The sequence below is a fragment of the Rhinatrema bivittatum genome, chromosome 3 (assembly GCF_901001135.1).
Source record: "Rhinatrema bivittatum chromosome 3, aRhiBiv1.1, whole genome shotgun sequence".
NCBI classification, from domain to species: Eukaryota; Metazoa; Chordata; class Amphibia; order Gymnophiona; family Rhinatrematidae; genus Rhinatrema; species Rhinatrema bivittatum.
Window position 1 is genome coordinate 169,664,158 of NC_042617.1, and position 19,720 is coordinate 169,683,877.

A 19,720-nucleotide genomic window follows, 5' to 3' on the forward strand; every position below is an offset into this window, starting at 1 on the left:
GACCTTGAAAAAAGTTGATTACCACCTTTCTCCTCCTCCCACTTGCTGTTGGTTGCACAGTTGTCCAGTAAGTGACCACTTTAAGATACTCACAGGCCGATTCAGAAAAACGTGCGGGAGAGCTGGCGAGCACCCGCTCTCCCGCACTAGCTCGTCCCTAGTGCCTCCTTTTTGACAGGAGCGGCGGCTGTCAGCCACAGGTTTGGAAAATGGACGCCGGCATAATTGAGCATCCATCTTCTGACCCGCAGGCCGTGGGCCGATTTTTTTTTACTTTTGGGGCCTCTGACTTAATAACACCAATATCATTCAGAAAGAAACTAAAAACGTGGCTGTTCACTCAAGCCTTCCCTTGCTGGACACCCCACTAACAGCACAGTCCTGCACTTCCTTTTCAAAGATCTGCCCCCACCTTTTCCCACATTCTTGCCTTCAGTGTTTGATCTAAAGATTAAGCCATTGTCAAAGCTTGCTACATTCCTTCCTTTTGTTAAACTTTGTTATGTTAAACTTTGTTATGTTAAATCTTATTCTAATCTTTTTGCTCTCATCTCTCCCACTCTGTAAATCCCTGTTCATTGTAACTTTATCTTTCTAGTTAATTGGTTACCCCTTCATTCGCTGTAAACCTGTATGATAAGACCCTAGTCTTGAGTATCGGTATATCAAAAGAACTTAAATAAATAAATAAATAAATGATATTAAGTCGGAGGGTGCACAGAAAAGCAGTTTTTACTAGAGATGTGAATCGTGTCCTCGATCGTCTTAACGATCGATTTCGGCTGGGAGGGGGAGGGAATCGTATTGTTGCCGTTTGGGGGGGTAAAATATCGTGAAAAATCGTGAAAAATCGAAAAAACGTAAAATCGCAAAACCGGCACATTAAAACCCCCTAAAACCCACCCCCGACCCTTTAAATTAAATCCCCCACCCTCCCGAACCCCCCCCCAAATGACTTAAATAACCTGCGGGTCCAGTGGCGGTCCGGAACGGGCTCCTGCTACTGAATCTTGTTGTCTTCAGCCGGCGCCATTTTCCAAAATGGCGCCGAAAAATGGCTGCGGCCATAGACGAACACGATTGGACAGCAGGAGGTCCTTCCGGACCCCCGCTGGACTTTTGGCAAGTCTTGTGGGGGTCAGGAGGCCCCCCCCCAAGCTGGCCAAAAGTTCCTGGAGGTCCAGCGGGGGTCAGGGAGCGATTTCCCGCCGCGAATTGTTTTCGTACGGAAAATGGCGCCGGCAGGAGATCGACTGCAGGAGGGTCGTTCAGCGAGGGTTCCGGCGCCTCGCTGAACGACCTCCTGCAGTCAATCTCCTGCCGGCGCCATTTTCCGTACGAAAACGATTCGCGGCGGGAAATCGCTCCCTGACCCCCGCTGGACCTCCAGGAACTTTTGGCCAGCTTGGGGGGGGCCTCCTGACCCCCACAAGACTTGCCAAAAGTCCAGCGGGGGTCCGGAAGGACCTCCTGCCGTCCAATCATGTTCGTCTATGGCCGCCGCCATTTTTCGGCGCCATTTTGGAAAATGGCGCCGGCTGAAGACAACAAGATTCAGTAGCAGGAGCCCGTTCCGGACCGCTGCCGTTCCGGACCGCCGCTGGACCCGCAGGTTATTTAAGTCATTTGGGGGGGGTTCGGGAGGGTGGGGGATTTAATTTAAAGGGTCGGGGGTGGGTTTTAGGGGGTTTTAGTGTGCCGGCTCACGATTCTAACGATTATAACGATAAATCGTTAGAATCTCTATTGTATTGTGTTCCATAACGGTTTAAGACGATATTAAAATTATCGGACGATAATTTTAATCGTCCTAAAACGATTCACATCCCTAGTTTTTACTGCTTTTCTGTGCATTTCCCCGGCGCCGGCAGAAATTAATGCCAGCCTTTGGGCAGGCATTAATTTCTGAAAGTAAAATGTGCGGCTTGGCGGCACATTTTACTTTCTGTATCGCGCAGGAATAACTAATAGGGCCATCAACATGCATTTGCATGTTGCGGGCGCTATTAGTTTCGGGGGGGTTGGACGTGCGTTTTCGACGCGCTATTACCCCTTACTGAATAAGGGGTAAAGCTAGCGCGTCGAAAACGCTCGTCCAAATGCGGGTTAACAGTGAGCTCCACTGGAGCGCACTGTACTGTATCGGCCTGTAACTGCAGCTATTCTTGTCAGATTTTCTTGCTTAATTCAATATGAAGGGCCTAGAAAAATTGAGACATGTTATGGGCCTAAAATAGTTATACATACATAGCAAAACCTTTTTTTTTTTTTTTTTTTTTGGGGGGGGGGGGGGTAGCTGCATTCTCTTCTCTTTTTCAGAGCCTCTCAGCGTCATTCCTCTTTTTATAAGATGTAGTTGTACTGTTTCAGCATTAATACATAAGTATATTTCAGTATCGCGTGCATTCTCTGCAAATATAATATTCACTGGAATTAAATCAGTGGTCACTATTGTGCCCTTGATTTGGAAGGTGTACAACCATTTTACAGTATAGGTTCACTTTGAAATAAAACCAAAAGCTGTCACAGAGTGGGGTTTAATGCACAAATGTCTGTTGCTATACTGTTTGTCATTAAAAGTAGTTGCTGTCAATGCCTCTGATTTCCAAAAAGCATTGTGAGGTAGCTGTAGCAGAACATGGAGTGGACTGGATTCTCTACAGGTTGAAATACCTTTAATTGGACCAAAGTAAGAATTATCCAGACAATGCTGTACATGAATATCTCATTCTGCAAAGAATCAGCAACATGTGCCAGTTTAAGCTGGTTAGCCTCTGCTCGGATAATCGACTAAGGGATAATCAGTTTTCAAATATATATGGAACACTGGCAACTTAATCTCAATTTTTTGAATGCAGATAAAAACTGAGGTTAGAAGGTACAATGACAATTTTCAAAGGCTTTAGGTGACTAACTTTAGGAGAAGGACACCTAAATTGACCCCCTTTAAAAATTGCCTGGGTTTGAACTCCTAAATTTAGGACTAACTACGGACCTTAAAAGCGAGTGTGGCAAAGGGTGGGGGACAGGTCACAGGAAGGGCGCTTGGCAGCTAGCTCTGATTTTCAGTACCAGCCACCAGAGTTTGGCAGCCAAATCTAGGCCCTGCCAGAGCAGCCTTAATCTAGCTGTCCAGATCCTCCATCCCTCCCGCTGATACAAAAAATTGGACAGGGGAAGGCCAATAGCCACCCAGCCACCCCCCTCTATTTTGTTCAACTTCAAAAGATTTGCAAGGGGAGTGCCAGCCCTCCCATGCTCCCCATCTTCCAATTGCAACCCCTATTCTCCCCTCAGACCTCCACCAGCCCCTCCCCTCATAGCCCCCCAAATCTCACCCACAAGATCCCAGCTGAGCAGGCAGGATTCACTCTTCCCACCTGCCAGTTTGCTGTCGAGTGGGTGGGGGAGGGGGGCAATGGCCATACATTTTAAATGTTATTCTGGCTGGTGGGAGAGGACTTAGCCTGTTAGTGAGGATTTTTCAGCACCAAGGCTTAGGATGATTTTCAACTAAATATCTAGCCATCTAGATTCAGCGAGAATTCAGCTTATTCAGCTAAGCTAGGCCCTCGGCTGTTTTTTTTGCAAAATGGCCTATCCAAGTCTAAGTTGGTACCTAGAAATGTATCCTTAACAGTACACCCATAAGGTATTAATCCTGCAGCCTTTTGTTAAAATACAATTATTACTTACTTACCACCTTTAATGTAAACTGGATCAGACCGTACCTTACGTCATGCTTCAGAAGCATACGTGCTGCTGGCACATTTGTGGTGCCCAGACTTTGCAGGGTTCCAAAGGGAATGGAGGAGAGAACAAGGCCATTGTCTTTATTATTCAATTCCAGGTGAGTAAAGTACCGCACAGTAAGAAAAAGTGGCTTATCCAAAGTCATACAGAGACAAAAAAAAGATAATGAGCTCCAATTGAGCCCTGGGAGGCCTGATTCCTGGTTTCTTGGTCTGTTGATCTGTTTTTGTGTTTATGATATGTTTTTATTTATTTGTTGCACTTTATTATACGTTCTACTAACAGAGCTCTAGGTAGCTGCTGCTGATAGGGCATTGAATACATGCAAGTATAAATATAAACACCACAAGGTCACACCCTTTTTCTAACAAAATTTGATCAGCACCATTGTGCCTCAGTGGTCCTTTAGGGGCTAATTTTCAAAAAATGGAGTTAGGCATCTGAACGGCTTTTCTAAAATTGACCCAAGCTCAGAGCGTGCATAAGAGTGCCCACGTAAACCAGCTTTGCTCGTACCTTTACACTCACTTAGGCAAGGTGTTCTGGGTGGAGTTGGCACTTAACTGTAAAAAGTATGCATGGAACTGTAGATGCATAAGGTATGCCTCAGTGAAGAGGAGGTGTAACTTTACACGCGTGAATGTGTGTACGTACTCAGACAATTACCAGAGTATATTCAAAGCAAACTGACGCATATCAGTTCACTTTGCAAAACCTTGGTAAAGTCTAAATGTATAATATACGTACAAGCAGGCTTTACCACTATGTGGCCTATTTGAAAATTACCCTCTCAGTTTTCCACTGTGAGTTAGTCATTTGTGCTTGAGTTTTGTTGCATTAATAAAATGCTGGATGACTAGTCAAAGCACACAAGTTGTAACATACTCACAAGAAAACCCCGTACGCTATGAATAACTTTATTCTCACTTCTCATAGCCTAAAGAGTACAATGCAGTTCAAGTAATGCCAAAGTACTGAATTAATGCTGACAGATGTAAAATGTGAGACTAACCAAAAGCCAGATTGATAATACTGGAGGCTTTGTAGGTTTTGATACCTTTTTAAAGGACCAACAAAAAAAAAAAAAAATAGGCAGTGCAATAAAAGAGCTTTCTGGACTTCAGATGTCATCTGCAGCAGAGGTCTATGAAGTATGAATGGGTAAAATATAACAAATGAGACCATTTTTGTCCCATTTGTGCATCCCTAAAATGAACAGCGGGTGCCCATGATTGAAACAAAGTTTTTTGTTTCATTCATTTATGTTTCCCATTGAAGTCTAAAGTCCATTGAAAAGTGCTGCAGCGAGACTGGTAATTACAGTATAGCAACCAAGACATTCCCGAGTGATGTACTAGCCATAACAATGTCAAGGTTGGAGAAGAGGGCAAGCAGACAGGATGGAGAACCAAAGTAAAGATCATTTGCTCCTGATGACATAGCTTGGGGATCTTGCTGTCACTCTGCCTTGACATCATCTCTCTTATCCTGTCTTGGGGGTCTTGTTGCCACACCCCAGACTCTATGCCTTAGGATTCTTGATACCACTCTGCTTTGTGCTGTACTCCTCATGTTACATCCCTGATGCTACCCTTGGGGGTCTTGCTGCTATAACCTTTATGCCATAACCCCTGATGTACCACCTTGGGTGTCTTACTGCCACTCTTCCTTGTTGCTCTGTGCTTGAATCTACACCTTGGGTGACTAAATGCTACTCAATGCATAGTTAAGCTCTGGAATTCATTGCCAGAGAATATGGCGAAAGCTGTTAGTGTAGCAGCATTTAATACAATTTTGGACAAATTCCTGGATAAAAAGTCCATAAACCAGTATTAAGGTGGAGTTGCAGAAATCCACATTTTATTCCTGGGATAAGCAGCACAGAATCTATCCATCCTTTGGGATCTTGCCAGGTACTTGTGACCTGGATTGGCCACTGTTGGAAACAGGATACTGGGCTTGATGGACCTTTGGTCTGATCCAGTTTGGCAAATCTTGTTCTTATGCCTTGGTGGCATCCATACCCCTGGTGCTACACTTAGGAAGAATAACAGCAAGATTCCCATCTACTATGCCCTCTATGCCACACACCTTGGGGGGGGGGGGGGAGGGATATTGCTGCTATTCTTCCTTGTTGCTATACTTCCATATGCCACACTTTGCGGGTCTTGTTGCCACTCTGCCTTGCTGCTATACCACTTATGATTTACCTTGGGGGTCTTTATGACACTCAGTCTTGATGCCATACCCCAGACTCTGCACATTGGGATGTTCTTGCCATGGTGAGTGGCTGTTTTGCACCTCTCGTGGTGCTTCGGGGTCTTCATGCCATGCTTTTTCCCCTCTATCAGGGCCTGGGTTTTCTTTTCGGCCCCCCTTTTGCTTTTTTCCTCTTTCACGGTACCTTGGTCATGCCATTCTTGGTGCCACTTTGCCCCTCTTGTGCTGCCTTTGGGGGTTCGTGCCACTGATATCGATGCCCTCTTTTGAAGCCTTGGGGTATTCTTGGCACTCTTGCTGCTGATTTGCTAACAGTGCCTTGGAGAATTCCTGCCACTGCTGGTACCATTTTGCCCCTTCACAATGCCTTAGGCTATTCATGCAACTTTTGGTGTCATTTTGCCACAGTCTTGGTGGCCTTGGAACTCTCTTCCACCTTCTGATATCTACCTACCAGTTTCATTAGAACTGATTAAAAAAATCCCAATTTTGAAGCTCAAAATAGGCTACATTGCTTCCCTAACTAACAAAGAAAAAAGAACAAAAGGAATAAAGCAGCAAAAACAATTTTCCATTTTAAATAAATCAAATAAATTGAAGTGCCCTACAAAAAAATCCAGATGAAAACAAAAATATTGTCTGTGCACATCCCTATTATAAAGTCTTGAAAGCTTATTTAATGCATCTTTTGTTTTGCTGGTCCTTATATAAAGGTATCACAGCTTTAAAAGTTGTCAGTTTTCTCCAGGACCAATACAGCTACCAAAATGCTAGACTACTAATACCACAATAATCTTCCACACAAGCGACTACAGCTGTATGTTTCTTTTTTGATGGCTACTACTTCAGGACAGATTCAGGCTGCGCAGGGAAGAGGACAGAATCAAGGTACGTCAAGAGTCTACTATGCTCCAGAATTGCTGGAGTTTACAGCTTGAGAATTATTTTCTCTCTGTCATTTTTTAATTCTATACACTGACCAAAACATGTTTTTAAAGCATTCAAGGCAACATCGACTTTTGCAAGCAACAGAAATCTTCCTCGTACCAATGCAGGTAAAGTTTTCAGCAGATTTTTTTTAGCTTTCCAAATATTAACTAATTCTTAAAGAATAGAAGTTAACCTGGCAGTCCACTGTGGCTAAAATAGTTGTCACCTCTGTTAGAAGTTCTTTGTTCTTTTCATTCTAAAAACTAATTTTTTTTAAAAACCTACCTCTCCCTACCCTAAAAGTAAAACAGGCAGGGCCCCTGGTCTCTAGGTTGCAACTCCCTCTGCCTAACCCCCATGATGATTCGGCTGCAGGAAGAGTAGAGCAGTGGCAACACATCGGGCCATGTTCTTTTCTGTCACTCAGGGCCCAACTGCACCTTTCAACTGTGCTGGTCATAGGGCCCTGCAGTTGAAAGCTACTGTTAGGCTCAAAGCGGGAGAGGAAGAGGATGCAGCTTAATCTGCTGCTATCTGCTTCTTAAGGCTGATCAATATGGGGGTGGGTGGGTGGGAGGATGATGAATACTCGAGAAGTGGCTTGGGGGGTTGAACAGAGGTGTTGGCAGGAATTGAATATACAGGATTGGTATATACAGTGCATTCAGAAAGTTTTCAAACCCCTTAACTTTTCCACCTTCTTTTATGGTACAGCCTTATTCTAAAATTGATAATATGCATTTTCCTTCCTCAATCTACACACAATACCCCATAATGACAAAGCAAATTCAGGTTTGTGTTGAGGAAGTGGCCCCTTGGTGCAAACCTACAGGGAGGAGCTCTACAAGTCCTCATCATCAACAAGCAGACCTGGCTGAAACAGAGGCCCAACTGGAACTTCACCAATTCCAGCCCTCATTCCCCTTGGGTTGAGCCCTCGGGTGCCGGAGTCAGCTGGACTTATGCCCCGGCCTTTCTAGAGGTGAAGTTCCATCACGTGGAAGATGTTGCAGGCCAGCACAATAAGGGAAAGCGGAGTCAGGTCAAGCAGCAATCAGGGCAGGCAGCAGGTTGACATCAAGGTGGGCAGATTTCTTTCAGAGCCGAGGTTCAGGCAGAGGTCAGGCCAGGCAGAGTTCAGTCAATAAGGTTTGGGTTCAGTCAGTGGCAGGCGGAGGTCAAGCAGCATCAAGGTCCAATCCTAGGTCAAGCCAGAAGTCCTATCCAAAGTTGAAGCCGGAAGTCCAATCCAAGGTCAAAGCTAGAAGTCTAATCCAAAGAGCCAAGGGACAAAGAGGAGGACGAGGGATCACAGGAGCATAAAGACGCTGAAGACAAATGAGGAAAATTGACCAGGATGACAAGAACTCAGGCGAAACAGACTGCCAACAGAACTGGAACAAGACACAGAACACAGCAGGAATTGGGAACCAGGAACAGAGGTCAGGGCCCAGGAAGAGTGAGGAAATGCACTTCTCTAAGGAGACAACCAATTCCCGAGGAACTGGAGAGGCATTCTAGGCAGCCTTTTATAGTGAAGGGCGCCTCTCTTTGGTTCTTACCATTGGCCCTTTAAATTAGGTAAGTTTGCACATGCAAGCCCTAAGATAGCAGGGCCATGTTGGTGGCAGGCTGTCGGTCGTGGCATGGCCTGCTGCCATGTTAGAGGACCAGCGTTGGGATTAGCAGGGGGAAGAGAGGCCTGCAGGACGTGGTGGCCAGTCGCGTATAATTTTGTGGTCTTCCCCAGCATCCGGCAACGTTGGAACCTGGTTGGGGCTGAAGGTGAGTGTGGTGACTTGTGGGAGAAGTCCATGAGCCATCAAGCACAACAGTTTATAGAAATTTGTGCAAAATCATTTTAAAAAACTGAACTATCACATTTACATAAGTATTCAGACCCTTTGCCCAGTACTTTGTTGAGGCACCTTTTGCAGCACTTACAGGCTCAAGTCTTCTTGAGTATGGTGCTACAATCTTGGTACACATGAATTTGAGGATTTTCTCCCATTCTTCTCTGCAGATTCTCTCGAACTCTATCAGGTTGGATAAGGAGCATTGATGCACAGCAATTTTCAGGGTTCACTAGAGATGTTCGATTGGGTTCAAGTGTGGGCTCTGGATGGGCCATTCAAGGACATTCACAGACTTGTCCTGAAGTCACTCCTCCTGTGTTGTCATGGATCTGTGCTTAGGGTCGTTGACCTGTTGGAAGTTGAATCATCGCCCAAATCTAAGGTCCAGAACACATTGGAGCAGGTTTTCATCAAGGATCTCTCTGTACTTTGCTATGTTCATCTTTCCCTTGATCCTGACTAATTGCCCAGTATTTCAGCTGAAAAACATCCTTGCAGCATAATACTGCCACTACCATGCTTCACCGTAGGGATGGTATTTGGTAGGTAATGAGCAGTTCTTGGTTTCCTCCAGACATGACTCTTGGCATTCAGGCCAAAAGGTCCAATCTTGGTTTCCTCAAACCAGAGAATCTCATTTCTCTTGCTCTGAGTGTCCTTTAAGTGCCTTTTGGCAAACTTGAAGCAGGCTGTCATATGCCTTTTACTGAAGAGTGGCTTCCATCTGGCCACTGAACTTTAAATATCTCATGGGTGGAGTGCTGCAGAGATGGTCATCCTTCTGGAGGATTCTCCCATCTCCACAGCAGAACTCTAGAGCTCTGTTAGAGTGACCATCTGGTTCTTGGTCACCTTCCTGACCAAGACCCTTCTCTCCCCTGATTGCTTAGTTTGGGCAGACACCCAGCTCTAGGAAGAGTCCTGGTGGCTCCGAACTTCTTCCATTTAAGAATGATGGAGGCCACTGTGTTCTTCAGGACCTTCAATATTGCAGATCTGTGCCTTGACACAATACTCTCCCAGAAGTCTACATTCAATTCCTTCGACTTCATGGCTTTGATTTTGCACGGTCAACTGTGGGACTTTATAGACAGGTAAGTGCCTTTCCAAAGCATGCCCAATCAACTGAATTTACCACAGGTGGACTCCAATCAAATTGGAGAAACATGTCAAGGATGATCAATGGAAACAGTATGCACCTGAGCTCAATTTTGATGTCATAGCAAAGGGTCTGAATACTTATGTGTAACCCCCTTTTCTCTGGGGTCATCTTTGGAGGCTGCAGAGATGTTGAATGATGCTGCTGCAACCCCAGGATCAGTCACAGTCCACTAGGGTCTATCCACCAGGGATCACAAATGGGGACCAGAGATCTTCTGGGAGGCCCAAAGGGAGACTCACAAAACTAAACTCAAGATCCACACTGTGACTTGGTTCCAAAATAAGAGTAGAGTTTATTGTTTTGTTACAGAGCAAGGAAAATAAAGTAGAATTCCTGAAATCTTTCAAAATATATGGTCTCAAAATACACTCCTACAGCAGCAAAAAAAATAAACAAGAGTCACTTACAAGTCTCTAGGAGTAAGCATGCCTTCCTTCAAAGCAGAAATATATCAGTAGGTCACCTCTTCTTCTGCATTGATCCCCATGGCTTATGGTTCCTGCATTAGACTAGCACCCTTCAGCAAAATACCTCCACTGTGGCCTATCCCAGTTGACAAGAACTCTCTTTTCTTTGGGAGAAATCTGCCTTCTAGTTGACACACCAGTGGTCTTGAATAATTTCATTCCCCAAAAACACTGCTTCTCAGCTTAGGATCCTGGTCTAGGACCCCACACCTTTCTTCCCCTCTCCCAAGAAGTCTCTCAGTGCTGCTTCTCTCCTCACATCATCCCCTTTGGGGGAATGCCACCTCCTCCCATCACTCAATATTAGCTGAAACCTTTACAAATCCCCTTCCAACTCCTCCTTGACAGGAAGGATCTTGCAGTTTGCAAAAGCTCTGCAGTAGCAGAATTCTCTGTCCTTTAGAGAGCAAGAATCCTCTAACAAACCTTCTTAGTGATCCTAGGTTACATATGTAAATGTGATATTTAAGGTTTTTGTTTTTTTAATTAATTTGCACAAATGTCTACAAACCTCATTTTGCTTTGTTTTTATGGGGTTTTAAATGTAGATTAAGGAGGGAAAAAATGCATATTAGCCATTTTAGAATAAGGCTAACATAACAAAATGTGGAAAAAATGAAAGGGTTTGAATACTTTCTGAATGCACTGTATGTGCGTGTTTGTGTGCATGGAGGGGGTTTGGTTGAGAAGAGGGGAGTTGGTGTTTGAATAGAAGGACTAGCAGGGATATGAATAGAAGGGTCAGTGGATGGGAGGGAGGAGTTTGACCAGAGGGTCTGGGAGATGGAGTGTGTGTGTGAAAGGGGATATTGGGAAAGGGAGGATGGGTGAGATGGAGACAGAAAGGGGAGGGTTAAGGACAAGGGATGGAGGATTTCTCCCTCTCTGAGTCCCAGAATCTCCTTCTCCCCACTCTGCATTATTAGTGTCATGAGAAAAACCTGCTAATCTCACCAAATACTCAGCCATTTATACAGTTTAGGAAAAAAATGAACCAATATACTAAGGCAATCTAACACAGTATTTCTGAATCCAATTCTGGATTACCCCACAGCCAGTTGAGTTCTCAGGATATCCCCAATCAATATAAATGAGACAGAGTTGCATAAACTGCCTCCATTGCATGCAACTTTCTCTCATGCATATTCACTGTGGATATCCTGAAAACCTGACTGGACTGGCTTGAGAAACCCTGATAGAGCAAGTTTGCTGTAATCGCCAACATAGTTACTTCAATAACCGCACTGGTGTGACAAACTTGATGATCACAGAGTAATGATACTCACTAAAAGTTCCTTTTTGGTAGAAAGATAAAAATGAAAATAAAAAATGGAATCACAGCAAATCTATACAAATATTCAACAATTTGCATGGAGCTCTTCCATGGAACATTCTGATTTTTAGATAGCCAGAGCTGCAGAAGAATCTAATTATAGAGAATCTACTTTAAATAAGAAATGAAACAAAACCTAAAGCTATTGACTGGTACACAATTCTCTGCCATTTGCACTGTTAATTTATTTATTTTTTTTATGTACACAATTTTGGTAGGTACAATGGTGACACCTAGTGGTCAGATTTAAGGTCCATGATTTTGAAGGGTTCCAGAAGGAGCCTTGGTGCTTCCCCGCCCCCGCCCCCCCAAGCAGAGGACTGTTGCTGTAATGATTGCACTAAAGTTGGGAGGAGATATAATATAGGGCCCGGGAGGGGATGACCAACCTGTGGGGTTCAGGAACCACATGCAGCACTTGCCCTCCTGTCCCAGTGGTAAAGGAGCACCACACTGCAGAGGACAGGAGAAAAGGGGCTGGAGCAGGGAGCACACACAGCAGAACAGAGTAAAAAAAGAGCCATTCTATTCTCTGCTCTAGGCCCTTCTCCTTCTGTTCTCACAGTGCAAATGATTGCAGCTGAAATGGAAAGGAGGGTCTACAGCAGGAAGTACTTATCCCTGCTCTGCCCCTCCTCTACTTATCTGTAACCAACAGGACTAGGGAACAGGAGGAAAGGGGGCAAAGCTTGAGCTGACAGGATAACAAAGAAAATCCAGTCAGCTCCCTACTCCGGTCATCCCCATCCTGTCCAATTCCCACCCCACCAGCTGCCTGAAGTAGATGGCTCTCTCTCTCTCCTACTGTCTGGAAGGAAGAAGCTGCAGTGGACATTGCTCCAGGGCCAGCAATCTATTGTGCTCCTGGGACTTGGAATTCAACTAACAACCAAGGGGAGGAGGGAGTCACCAAGAGATCCAGTCAGGCCAGAATGATTTGTGGCAAGGGAAAAAGAGGTAAATGCTTGGGGGTGGGAGGGGCATGCAAGAAGTGGTGAATGTTGGGGGTAGGGAGACCAACTGCCCGGTTTGCAACCAGACAGCCAGGTTTTGCAGCCTGTTGTACAGTGTCCGGTTACCCTTGTTAAACCCGGTCGGGCAAGGCCAGGGGCCAATCAGCGGTGGCAGCCTGGCAGCGCTCCAATCACCTGCCTGTTTTCGGGGCTCTGTTTGACTCTCCTCCTCCTCCTCCTCTGCCTCTCCCACAGCTGTGCCTCTACTTGTTGCTACTTCACGCTGTCCTCCTGGGAGTCATGGAGGAAGAGGAGACTTGAACCGAGCCCCAAAGACAGGCAGGCAGAATCTGCTTAGTAAAAAAATCGACGCTCAGTTTGAAAGGGGAAAAAAGGGGAGGAATGGCTACAACCGGCCACCCCACCCCCCCAAGTGTTTGGTCCTGCACCATGGAAAAGTTGGCAACCCTAGTTGGGGGAGATGAGGAGTGTGAATACTTGGGGGAAGAGCGGTGTAAGAGAGTAAATGCTTCTGGGGAAGTATCATGAAAACGGATGAATGTTGGTATAGCTGAGGAAGAGGCTGAATGCTGGAAGGGGATGAGGGGTTTGAATCTTGAAGAAGCTGAATGCTGTGAGGAAGGGGTAAATGTCAACGCTATCCCCATTTCCATGAAGTTAGCAATGCAAATTCAATTGTCTGATACATTATTCCTCCCAGGCATGAAGAGATCAGGGCTAGAGTGGAGGAATAGAGGGAGAGAGGATAAGAAAGGAATCAATATTCCCTGGTAAGCTGTGCGAGTGTGCGCACACAAAGGTCCTAAAACAAATGCACACAGGAAAAATTAACACACGAAAGGAAAATAGAATGGTTCTTCAAAGAACATTTTACACAAATCTATATATGCACATGAGAACTTTTTATGCATGCAGCCTGCAAAAAATTGGGAACATTGATAGGGATAGGGGGTTGTGTGAGAGCCATGTGGCAAGTAGTGCTGTGTGTGAGATAGTGGAGGGACATGATAGAGCCAGGGATGGGATTAGAAGGGGGCTTGAAAAAACTGGGGACGATGCAGTAGAGAGATTTGAAAAAGCCAGAAAAGGGGGGGGGGGTAATATGTAAAAGAAAGCCAGAGGTCAGAGTTGTTGATGGGGGGAGGTAGGTAAAAGAACTGAAATGTTGTCAGGGTGGGGACAGGGCAGAGGTGGTGATGAGGGTATGTGAGAGAGAGGCCAGATTTGAGGTGGAGGAGTGAGGAAGGGTGACAGAGATCCATAGTTAGTGAAGGCCAGGACAGAGGGTGACAGAGAGCCAACGCTGAAGGAGGAGACAGAGAATAACAGAGACAGAGAATAACAGGGGGGGGGGGGGTGAGAGCTAGCAATGAGAGATTGAGCCAGAGATGGAGGTTGAGAAACAGAAGGGTTTGAGGGGTGACAGCCAGAAAGGGCAATAGTGGCAGGTATATGAGAGAAAGCAGAGATGGTACTGAGGAGGAGGGAGATAAAGAGACAGAGGGAGCAAAAGAGGGAGATGGGGAAGGGTAAAAAAGGGAGTTGAAGTGAGAGAGAAAGGGGGGGGTAGAGCAGTGAGATACTGATGTTAGGCATAGAATAAGGGAGGAGATAGGTAGGGATAAGGAGGGGAGTGGAACAATGGGGAAAAAGGGTGTTGGGAGATGCTGGTGCTAGGCAGAGGATGAGGAGAGAGGAGGCAAAGTAGTCTAATGGCTGGGGTAGGAAAAGTTATGTTTGGGGCCACAGAGTCCCATCATTGTTCCTGTGGGGAACATTATGCTCGGGGTGGCAATACAGACTTTTGGGGACACTGGGGATAGGGTCGGGGCATTGAGAGAGGCAGGTGAGGACAGGGTGGAGGGTGAGCGAGAGTGGTAGAGAAAGAGTGAGAGGATTGAAAGAAACTGATGGGAACAAAATGGGATTGAAAGAGAAACTGTGGGGATAGGGTGGGGGAAGGGTTGAGAGAGATGCTGGTGGGAAGAGGGCAGGGGAATTAAGAGAGACCAGTGGAGACAGGATGGATTTGAGAGGGATGGATAGGGACATTGTGGGAGACTGAAAGAGAGATTGGTGGAAAGGGCAGGGGATTAAGAAAGGGATACTGGTGGGAAAGGGGGAGACCTCCATCTGAGATTCTCATCACCCCAGTCTCTTAAAAACAAGGGGCTCCTTGATGTGCATTCTGATTCCTTGGCTCCTGGTATGTGAAAGGTTAGCCACCTCGAAACAAGGAAAACATTCCCAGGTAGTTGTGAATGAAAGCTCCTGGTAACAGATCCCAGCCCGGACTCTGAATGAGCTGGAGATCCAAAGGTACAGGAGAAAGCTACATTTATAAAAAAGCTTTAAATGTATCAAATTAAGTTGTAATCAGCAATCAAGAAGCAAACCACCTCTCCAATTAATCAAATGAAAAAACAAAAAGAGAGGGAAAAGGATACAAATCCAATCATATAAATCTAACAAACAACAAATTTTCACAAAAAACTTATATATCAGCAGATGACAATATCATAAATGATCGCTTCAGAATCTCACTCTGCAGCCTCTCGCCGCACAATGGGCCCCAAGCTGTAATCGGTTTATGAAGCAGTGTGTTAAACTTAATCATTTATTGTCATCATACTGAAAATGAATAAATTTATTTAAACAAAGAATATTTCTTTTTCTTTTTCTTTTATAACTCGTTATTTAAACCACCAAAAAATCTTACCACTAATATTCAAAAAATACTATAATTCCCACATTTAAACTACCCGAAGATAATTTAAAAGCTATGCATCCGAAATGTTGAAAAAACGAATACTTAGCCACTTAATCTAATATGGCCAAAAAGGCTCATAAAGAAATCGAAATGGTTCCATTTAAAGTTGTCCCGACATGTTTCGATTGATACACAATCTTCCTCAGGGGATTCTAGAATTTTTCTTTGCAGGCCAATATTCTTTAACCCTTAAAAACAAAATAAAATCAAATCAGTTCTACAAACTCCCAAAATAACAGGGGAAGATGTTACATATAGCAGTTACGCAAAGAAAACTCACTGTTAGCAAAAGAAACTCACCCGGACAAAGCAGCTGTCTCATTCACTACATTCCAAAAATGGCGCCAACGCGTCTATAACCACAAAGTTTGTCTCCTAACATTTAAATCTGACCCGGTCAGCATACGTCACTGGAAATGCACACTAGATAAAACTACAACTCCCATCATGCAAAAAGCTAAAAAACGGACGTATGCTGACCGGGTCAGATTTAAATGTTAGGAGACAAACTTTGTGGTTATAGACGCGTTGGCGCCATTTTTGGAATGTAGTGAACGTGACAGCTGCTTTGTCCGGGTGAGTTTCTTTTGCTAACAGTGAGTTTTGTTTGCGTAACTGCTATATGTAACATCTTCCCCTGTTATTTTGGGAGTTTGTAGAACTGATTTGATTTTATTTTGTTTTTAAGGGCTAAAGAATATTGGCCTGCAAAGAAAAATTCTAGAATCCCCTGAGGAAGATTGTGTATCAATCGAAACATGTCGGGACAACTTTAAATGGAACCATTTCGATTTCTTTATGAGCCTTTTTGGCCATATTAGATTAAGTGGCTAAGTATTCGTTTTTTCAACATTTCGGATGCATAGCTTTTAAATTATCTTCGGGTAGTTTAAATGTGGGAATTATAGTATTTTTTGAATATTAGTGGTAAGATTTTTTGGTGGTTTAAATAACGAGTTATAAAAGAAAAAGAAAAAGAAATATTCTTTGTTTAAATAAATTTATTCATTTTCAGTATGATGACAATAAATGATTAAGTTTAACACACTGCTTCATAAACCGATTACAGCTTGGGGCCCATTGTGCGGCGAGAGGCTGCAGAGTGAGATTCTGAAGCGATCATTTATGATATTGTCATCTGCTGATATATAAGTTTTTTGTGAAAATTTGTTGTTTGTTAGATTTATATGATTGGATTTGTATCCTTTTCCCTCTCTTTTTGTTTTTTCAAATTAAGTTGTGACAGTAGCAAAAAAAAATGTGAAATGACAGAAATGTGCGTGGTCCAGCCAATTGCTCAAACATTCGCTTTGCTTTCCATTAAGTTCTGGGCATTTTGCTCTATTAGAGAGAGCAAGAGTGTGAAAGAAAGAAAGTGAGAATGTGATTTAGAGTGAGAATGAAAGAGTGAGTGAAAGAGAAAAGATTGAAAAAGTGAGAGTGAGAGAAAGTGTGAGAGTGAAATAGTGAGAGTGAGTGATTGAAAGAGAGTGAGAGTGTGAAAGTGAGAGTGAGAGTGAAACAGTAAGAGAGTGAAACAGTAAGAGAATGAAAGAGAATGGAAGTGAAAGTGAGAGTGAAATAGTGAGAGTGAATGAAAGAGTGAGATTGAGAGAGTGAATGAGATAGTGAGAGTGTGAAAGAAGAGAGAGAGTGAAAGAGTGAGACTGAAAGAGTGAATGAGAGTGAAAGAATGAGAGTGAGTTAGAGAGATTGAGAGTGAGAGTTACAGAGAGAAAGAGAGGGAGAGTGAAAGAGATTGTGTGAATACAGATAAATTTCCAGTGATCAAGGCATTCATAAAGAAGTTGAATGCCTAGGACTCAAAGTTTTCATGAAGTATATTTAATAATCAGTTTATATTCCTAATTTTTTATGAATGTAACTTTTCTGTAAATGTATGTTCTAAAACTACAGCTAATTTTATGTAATTATCATAATTTCAACTGATTGAACCAATACTAAAACTTGATCACATTTTTAAAGAGAACCTGAAGTACTATCAAAAGTAAATATTTGATAAAAAGAATTTAAAATGTAAAAACATTTTAGCAGATGGTCTCCTTCAAAATTTGACACATCACTCTTGCTGTGACCTTTCTTGTTTCTACTTATTCTGTGTTCCCTGTTCTAATGCAGGGCTTCCCAAATGCTGATCTAGGAACCCTGGACTAGGACTGGTATTCAGTATAACGAGAGACATACTAAAGAGGGGGGGGGGAGGTGAGGAGGACAGTCCCCCCCCCCCTCCCCCCGGGTGATAACAGGGAGAGGGGAGCCATTGCCATGGTCTCCCGGTAGCACTGTGAAGTAATGTGCTGATGGGGTTTCTACTCTCCACCAACAAAAGCAAGGCCCTGCAGTGCTGTCAGCCTTTCCCTGGAGCCAGCAGCAGAAAAGGAGGCCCTGCCGTGCCGCCAGCCTTTCCCTGGAGCAAGCGGCAGATGAAGAGGTCCAAAATGTATATGAGAAGACGTCTGTGTGCATGCATGAGAGGGTGCGTGTGTGTATGAGAGGGGATGTGTGTACATGTGTATGAGAGGGTGCGTGTGTGTGTGTGTGTCTGTGAGTGCCTGTGTGGGTTTCTATGAAAGAGTGTGCCTGTGTATGTGTGCCTGTATTTATGGGTGTGAGAGGGGTTAAAGTTTGTGTGCAACAATCTCAGGATGACTAGAAATCTAAAATTCCCTGGTACGGAGAGTGAGAGATTTTTTTTATCCTTGTTTTAGTTATTAGATGTGATGTGTCTGTTATTTTGAAATATATTAGTGTTGGTAATTCTATTCATCATGTTTTGATATGTATAATTTTTTAGTATGGTTTTACTATTCTGAATGATTTATATTTCTTACTTGTATTGTTTTGAGGAATAGTGATGTGCTGCTTTTCCATTATTGCACTGCATACAGAATCTGGCTTGTTATGGTTTCCATTTCAGTTTTTGTCTGCATGTGTGTGTGTGAGAGAGAGAGAGGAAGCATGTTTGTGTTCTGAGAGAGAGACAGAGGAAATAAGTGTGTTTGTGTGTGTCACACATACACACACGCTTCCTCTATCTCTCTCACACAAACACGCTCCCTCCTTCCCTCACCAAGCATGAATGTATGTGTGTGAGAGAGAGAGAGGGCACATAGTGTGTGTCTGCTTGCATGCTCCCAGTCTACGACAATCTTAGGATGACATATATGGAGAGCAGGATTTTTTAAATCCTTATTTTAATTATTGGGTGTTATTTGATGTGTCTGCTGTTTTTAAATATTTTATTGATGTTTAGGAAATTTTAAAATGATATATGGGGAAGGGTGCCAAAGGAAGTATCTGCCCCGGGTACCAAATACTTTAGGTATACCTCTGAGTATAACCAAAATATGCTAATGTATACAAGTACACCTCATAAATATCCATTACGGGCAGCAAAAGTTGGAACACCAAGCAGCCCCAAAAGACATCGCAATTGGGTAATCTCCCAGCACATGAAATATGGCATGAATTCCTTCTCTGTGGATTTTCATATTGGCTGTGGATATCCCGGAAACCAGATCTGATTGAAGACAGGGTTCCATGGACTGAGTTTTGGGCAACCCGGTCCTAGCTAAACCCTCTGTGTCCTGATGCTGCCTCTGCTTCTAAAACCATGCAGGTGTTCTACGCCAAGATTCTGCGGCATCCGTGCGGAAACCTACAGGAGCATCCACCAGTCTCGGTAAGTTAAATCATGTTCTTAAGAGCATAAAATCAGTTTTGGAAACATTTGTACTTCAAAAACCCTCTCAAACACAGGGTGGAAGAAATTGAATTGTAAAACTTTTTTGTAACGTAATCTGAAAAACCCTACTATAAAATAGAAAGTTTCTGCTGGTTAATCAGGAACCAGATTCAGATACCAATACCAGACCTAGAATTGTCTCACAGGTGGGATAGTATAAAAATATTCAAACTAATGTTCCTTTAATGTTATATTTACTTTATTTTGTAATAGCTGATAGTGCCCTTGGATAGCAAAATATATCAAAGATTGCCTTTGTTCATTTCTTAGACACCGTGACCTTTGACTCAGGACATCTAACTTTTGTTGCAGGAACATTTCTGACTTTAAAAAAACACATTCCACAGCCACCATTATCGCTTCATTATTTTGACTTTCAAAAACATGAAGATGCTTCCAAATTGGGTTCCCAGAATCTTTTTGACATCAAGAATTGGAATTTGAAAGAGGAAGTGAATCTCACTAACTGAAGAAGTCAAAGCTGAAAGG

At 43.6% G+C, this 19,720-nt stretch overlaps 1 protein-coding gene across 8 annotated transcripts in view; it reads left to right on the top strand.

The window, feature by feature from the left end:
* Positions 1-19,720, top strand: part of VIT (vitrin) — a 215,577-nt gene that overhangs the window by 98,451 nt on the left and 97,406 nt on the right. For all 8 annotated transcript variants that reach the window (XM_029593919.1, XM_029593921.1, XM_029593920.1 and 5 more), the window contains 3 exons: positions 6,823-6,861; positions 6,972-7,028; positions 19,106-19,168. In XM_029593919.1, the coding sequence (XP_029449779.1) occupies positions 6,823-6,861; positions 6,972-7,028; positions 19,106-19,168 (159 nt within the window). The remainder of the gene's footprint in view (positions 1-6,822; positions 6,862-6,971; positions 7,029-19,105; positions 19,169-19,720) is intronic.